Source organism: Truncatella angustata, assembly GCF_020726525.1.
Source record: "Truncatella angustata strain MPI-SDFR-AT-0073 chromosome Unknown BKA67scaffold_2, whole genome shotgun sequence".
Classification (NCBI taxonomy): Eukaryota; Fungi; Ascomycota; class Sordariomycetes; order Amphisphaeriales; family Sporocadaceae; genus Truncatella; species Truncatella angustata.
The window spans coordinates 2152612-2158611 of NW_025763382.1; the positions used below are offsets into that span (position 1 = coordinate 2152612).

General features: G+C 53.7%; 2 protein-coding genes across 2 annotated transcripts; one reads left to right on the forward strand and one right to left on the reverse strand.

Annotated features, from left to right (window-relative positions):
- Window positions 1-1760: 1760 nt before the first annotated feature.
- On the forward strand, window positions 1761-3137 carry BKA67DRAFT_532087 (WD repeat domain-containing protein; the record flags this gene model as incomplete). The annotated part of the gene is made up of 1 exon (XM_046099481.1): window positions 1761-3137. The coding sequence occupies one exon, from the start codon at window positions 1761-1763 to the stop codon at window positions 3135-3137; it is 1377 nt and encodes a 458-aa protein (XP_045961074.1).
- A 1328-nt stretch (window positions 3138-4465) lies between these two features.
- BKA67DRAFT_171066 (RGS domain-containing protein) lies at window positions 4466-6000 on the reverse strand. Its single transcript, XM_046095224.1, has one exon. It carries the CDS (start codon window positions 5726-5728, stop codon window positions 4655-4657), a length of 1074 nt encoding a protein of 357 aa, XP_045961075.1. The 5' UTR covers window positions 5729-6000; the 3' UTR covers window positions 4466-4654.

Sequence of the window (6000 nt, forward strand, 5' to 3'; positions counted from 1 at the left end):
TCCAATCTGGACGTGATGTTTTTGGTCTCTGTCGATAGCTCTTGGTGGCCGACCAGGCCCGCCGGTCTATCCATCCAACATGTCGAGTTCCGGCAGCCTAAGGTTCAGGCGCGATGTGTGTTTGGGATACATGATTAAGAAACTGAGCGAGTAGGCATCAGAAAACAAAGAGACAAGCTCTTACATGTTAGGTGTCGCCGTCTAAAACACCTCTAAACTTCAAACCTGGCGACAACGAACTCTTTGCCCACTTGTTCCACATCAACCTTACTTCAGCTACATGGTTGGCTAGCCGCAAGCCGTTCAAGGCTGTCCTTTCTGCGTGCTAAATCTAGCTGTGTTTGGCTGATGGCTGAAATATGCTTGGGATAGAGTCCGACTCAAGTACGCCCGCCCCGTTTCAGCTGAGTGATTCCTCCTGGATGCACGACTTTCCACAAATGGTTTAAATGTATTCTGTTTTCTATTCTCAGACTCGTCGTTCACTTAATACACTCTTCTGGTTAGGATGGGAGTAGAAGAATAAATGCCCCGTTTACTCCTATCTCAAGGCTCGCAACTTCCTTTGTGTTGCAATTTTCTGCCGTCCTGTCTGTCTAGCCAGATTGTTCTGAATTTTAAGATTTGTTTCTTTTTTCTTTTTTTCTTCTTTTTTTGGAGGGCAGTCTTCTGCGTGACAAGAGTGTGATTTCCTGGACCGGGTTAAGCGTTGACGGCCTCTTCTAGGTTGTGCTTCCTCAAAGATCTGGAGCATTGAAAGAGCTCTTCCCTATCACAGACAGAATTGTATTAGGTCAGGGGCAGCCAGGCATAATACAGCATAGATGACGACCTATTTGTTCCAGGACCTCCATAGAAGCTGTCGGAGGACATCTACATACCTAATTTCCGTACATCTAAGAAGGACCCGCTGTGCGTCCCATGGTTCAATACTAAGCGCAGATGTGACGATTGTGGTTTTTGGTTCCACGATCTTCTGCGATATGGCGGTTGCGATGTCGCCAGCAGACCACCCGAATGATATCTCGAGCTGCCTTGAGTTACGCACTATTCCAAATCTGTTCCATGGCGCATGGTCTCTTTGATTTAAATGATTGAAAAATGTAAAAATCGAAAAAGAACCACGAAGTCCGCCTAATGTCTTCAGGTCGGTCACGTCTCGTGGGTGGCTTGTATGTGTTGCTCCTCCCCGGGCGCTCTCTGAACCAATTAAATTTGGGTTACTTCTGGAAGAGCTAGCTAGGCTGTAATTAGCCGTCATGCCACGATATACTAACAGATGGGGGACAACGTTGACTGAATGCATTGATGCTAGGGTGAGGCTTCCCGACCGTTTGCTTGCCTACAAACACCGAGCCTTGTCACATGGATTCGAAATTCGATGGGCAACTGCATTCCTTGTAATTATATACTCTATGTACATGGATGCTCTGAAGTGGCCGGGGGGAGACACCATTTCAATGCCCCGCATACGTCAGTCCGATGCAGGGCGATAAGGGAGAGAAAATAGCTTATCGCTCACGGTGTCCCGCCATTTTGGAGATCCGATTGCGACAATCGCACCGCTGCGTTCTCTGGTAGATGTTTTACACATCTGGCATTGGCAATCTCGAATCATCATAGCCTCTCTCATCCCATAGCCCCCAGAACCGTCTCGTAGCAGCTGAACCGCCCGTCATCCCGTGCGCCCGCACACCCGCACACCCGCACACCCGCGCATCCGTACCCACACCCTGCGGCAACCCCGCACACTCATAGCCATGGCGACCACCGATCCGGAGAACACAGCACCCTCCTCGCGCCTCACGCTGGCAGCCCTGCCGCCCTTCAAGCCCGACCTGTACGAGCGCGCATGGACCTCGATACCGCACCCGACCCTCCCGCTGATCGCGACGGCGCACGAAAAAGCCGTCACCGTCTTCTCCCTCTCGACCCTCACCTCGCACAGCACCCTCACCGGCGGCCACACCCGCTCCGTGCGGTCTGTCGCGTGGAAACCGAACCTGGGCCCGCAGAAGCTGTGTCTCGTGACCGGCAGCTTCGACTCCACAGCCGGCCTGTGGCGGTGGGAGGGACCCTCGGACTCGGGCCCAGCTCTCGAGACCGAGGTCACGGCCTCGCGCCCCGCGGGCTCGGATGACGGCGACGAGGGGGACAAGGACTGGGAGTTCACGCTGGTGCTCGAGGGCCACGACTCGGAGGTCAAGTCGGTCGTCTTCTCCCCCACGGGGCAGTACCTGGCCACCTGCAGCCGGGACAAGAGCGTCTGGATCTGGGAGGACGTGGGCGCCACCGAGGCCGACGACGAGTGGGAGACGGTGGCCGTGCTCAACGAGCACGAGGGCGACGTCAAGGCCGTCGCCTGGTGCCCCGAGACGAACCGCGGCGGCCGCGGCAGGTACAGCTCCGACGTGCTGGCCAGCGCGAGCTACGACGACACGGTGCGAATATGGCGCGAGGACGGCGACGGCGAGTGGGTGTGCGTCGCGGTGCTGGAGGGCCACGAGGGCACCGTCTGGGGCGTGCAGTGGGAGCAGAAGCCCAGGGACGGACGGTTCCCACGCCTCATGACCTGGAGTGCCGATCGCAGCATCCGGGTGTGGACCTTGAACGAGGAGAGCGACGAGCATGACGAGCAGGACAGGCCGCAGCATGCATGGGGCGGGCTCGGAGGTATACCAAATACCATGAGGAGGTCGCTCAAGGAGGATTGGTCTTGCACTGCCGTCTTACCCAAGGCGCACACGAGGGACATTTATTCCGTGTCCTGGAGCGCCGACTCAGGTCTGGTGGCCAGCACGGGCAGCGATGGCATTCTGGCCGTGTACCGCGAAGACCGCAATGTGCCCGGTGGCGAAGCTCATGCTACGACTGCAGAGGCTGCCGCTGAGCTCGACGGTGATGTTCACATGACAAACGGCAACACTCTCGGCGGAGGGTCGGGGGGCGCCGAGGGGTCAAAGGCATGGCGCATCGTGGCCACAACATCAAACGCTCATGGGCCCTACGAGATCAACCACGTCGCATGGTGCAAACGTTACGACGCAGCGTGTCCGCCACATAGGAAAGGCATAGAGGAGATGTTGGTCACTACCGGAGATGATGGCATTGTGCGGCCGTGGCAGATATCGTCATAGTGCCGACTGTGATGAACAGAGCTACTCAAGGATAACAGCATTGTCGTCGTCCGTAGGCATCACGATCCATGCAGCCAAATCTTGATCAAGCCATAATCCAAACAAATTCAAGCCGAAGAAAGCAATTATTTTGGCAAGAGTCACAATGTAGTAGTGTTTGATAGACCTGGATACAGATGGGAATCTGATAAAGACATTACAAGACAAACAACGCTGTTACGCTTCGCTCATATACATCGTACGATGATCATGATCTGTCCAGACCTTCTACATGCTCCAAAAATGCATCGTGACCATTCACCAGCCGCAGCTCCCTTCATGCCCATGGGCAAATGCCATTCCAACTCCGTTCGAAATGCTCTTATGTGTTTTCCCTTGCCCACCCAACTCCTAACAATGCGAAATTTTGAGTGCCCCAGGGCCGATATCATGTAAAAATGCTCGTCACGTGTACAGAGATGCTAATTCCCAGAGTGAGTGGGAATGGGGATATCCATATCCAGAAATTCAGACTTCAAACATAACTCCGTACCGTGATATCTCAAACGCCTCGCCAAAAATTCGAAAATGACCTCATCTATCGTAGTTGATGCTTGTGAGTATTTCGTCCAGACTGTGGTTGTCCGGAATGTCTAGATTCGACGCCAACGTGTGCGTCCTAAAAATTGTGTCTCCCTTGGCCTCATTTGTGCTCCTATAATGAAACGAATGAAACCTTGTCAGCTCCGTTACAATGGTCGACGTCCGGAATTGAGAACTCGGTGAAGTAAGCCCCGTTTAGTCCCGTTAGCTCTTCGGTATTCAAACTCATCGCAAGTGCACACGTTGGTGTTTTTGATGCCACATCTGACCTTACGGTCCAGCTCCGATTCCCAGCCGTAAAGGTCCTCCGTCGACTGCATGTGGCTGTAAGCCTCAGAGTCCACGACTGTGATGGAAGAACCGTCGTAGTCCTCTCCCAAAACAGAGTCACCTAGAAAGCAGGAAAGATCGGACAACGATGGTGATAGGTCCAATGCGTTGGCCTCGTCTCGATCCGCGCCATCAAGCCGTATGCTAACCTCGGTTTCTGCATCCGCGTCGACTTCCATTGGTGCAGGTCTTAAGGATCCCGCTGTTGGGAGAACGGGAACACGCATGGGAGAACTCGGTATCAGATAATCGATGGAGTGAGGTACACACAGCGGAGCACTCTTGCTCTCGGAGTATTCGGGAACATTTGCTGGAACTTTGACGGGCTTCGGTATGGTATTGCGATGTCTCGTCCGGGGATTCTTGCGCACCAAGGGCCTTGAAAAATTATGATAAGTGCCCACGCCTTTTGCGGCCACACCACCCGTTGAAATGCCACTAACTGTCTGGTATCCACAGATTCCAGAAGCAATCCCAATCTGAATCGGGATCTTCTGGCCTGGATGTGGATCATCCCAGGAGAACCTCGGGGACTCCCGAGGCTCGTCGTTTACGTGGGAAGCGTCTGTGCTAGTGATTTCTTGTAGTGGTGTGACCTGTAATTCCTATAAGGCTGCTGGCCCCGAGCGGGTAGAAGATAGTGGCTCAGGGACGGCGCTCGATGTTGGTACATTAGTGGGCTGAGAACGGCGAATAGAGTGGTTTTTTCGGCCCAATCCCAATCTCGCACCCATTCTTTTCCAACTGTTTCCCGATATCGCCTTTTGCAAGGTATTTGGGGATGGATGAAAGGTAAATTCTGAAGTGGGCGGTGTCGTCGGAGGGGTCATGGGCTCGGCTCCAGGAGTTGTGTTTGGACTGCTGCTGTCGTCTGTGACCAATTCAACTTCCGTGTGATCTGAACCAGACCCTGAATTGGACCTTTGAGCTACAACACTGCTACGACCAAGGAACAGCGGAAGAAAACTCGTCTTTGGTGATTGCGAGCTCTCCTCAGATGACGCCATGAGATCCTTGGGAATTCGCAACCTCGACCTGCTCTTTCGCTCACCAGCCGTAGATTCGTCGTGGTTTGAATCCATGCCGTGAGACGCAACAGATTGCAAGAATGGAAACAAGAGTGAGTCAGTCATCAGCTCATGAATAATACCCACGGCCTCCTCCAGCTCTGACGGCTGTGGTACACGTGAATCCGGGCAAGTCGAACTCGAGCACTCGAGCGCCAGTAAGCGGTCCCGCACCGGGGCAGGTAGGTTGACCTCTCGCGGGCTATAGGGCATGATATATGCTTGCATGATCCTGTGCCACAAAGAACAGAGGCTCCCTTCCTCACATTGCTGTTGTTCGGATCCCGCCGCAGACTGTGCTTCGTATGCTTTACGGTAACGCTCCGCCTCGGTCAAGAACTCGAGAGTCTCTAGACAATGGTTTTGCGACAGATAAGCTGTGAAAGCGCTCAGGGTCCATGGTGGAGGTGCAGTATTCGAGAGAATATCGCCCAAAGACGGTACCCTGAGTCCAGGAGATGATGTACGGAGAATTGCCAAACTATGTGGTCGTGATAGAGACATGGCGGTATCTGCGTCCCAGTCCCCGTGGACTGACGACGGTGGTGTGATTTCCCTGTGTGAGGGGGTCAAATAGGTCGGCGAGGTGGCTCGTGATTTGGACTTTCCCATGCTTCCAAGTGAGAAAAATAAGCCTGCAAAGGACTTGGCGGTACGCCTTTGGATCGGTGGACAGATGGCACACAAGAGGTTCCTGCGACCACGAATCTGCCCCGGAGAAGCTATTGCTCCATTCAGAAATAAACGAATGGAAATAACAGGTTGATTTCCAACGCGGCGTCTCAACAGTTTACCACTGACACAAGCCCCTTGTCTGCTCTGGGATAACGAGAGCGGGTTGAGACGAGCAAAAACACGTCAAGACTCAATAGCTCGTACGACGA

Bases quoted from the DNA above. Each gene is read 5' to 3' on its own strand.
- BKA67DRAFT_171066 (XM_046095224.1), bottom strand. From the start codon at position 5,728: ATGGGAAAGTCCAAATCACGAGCCACCTCGCCGACCTATTTGACCCCC.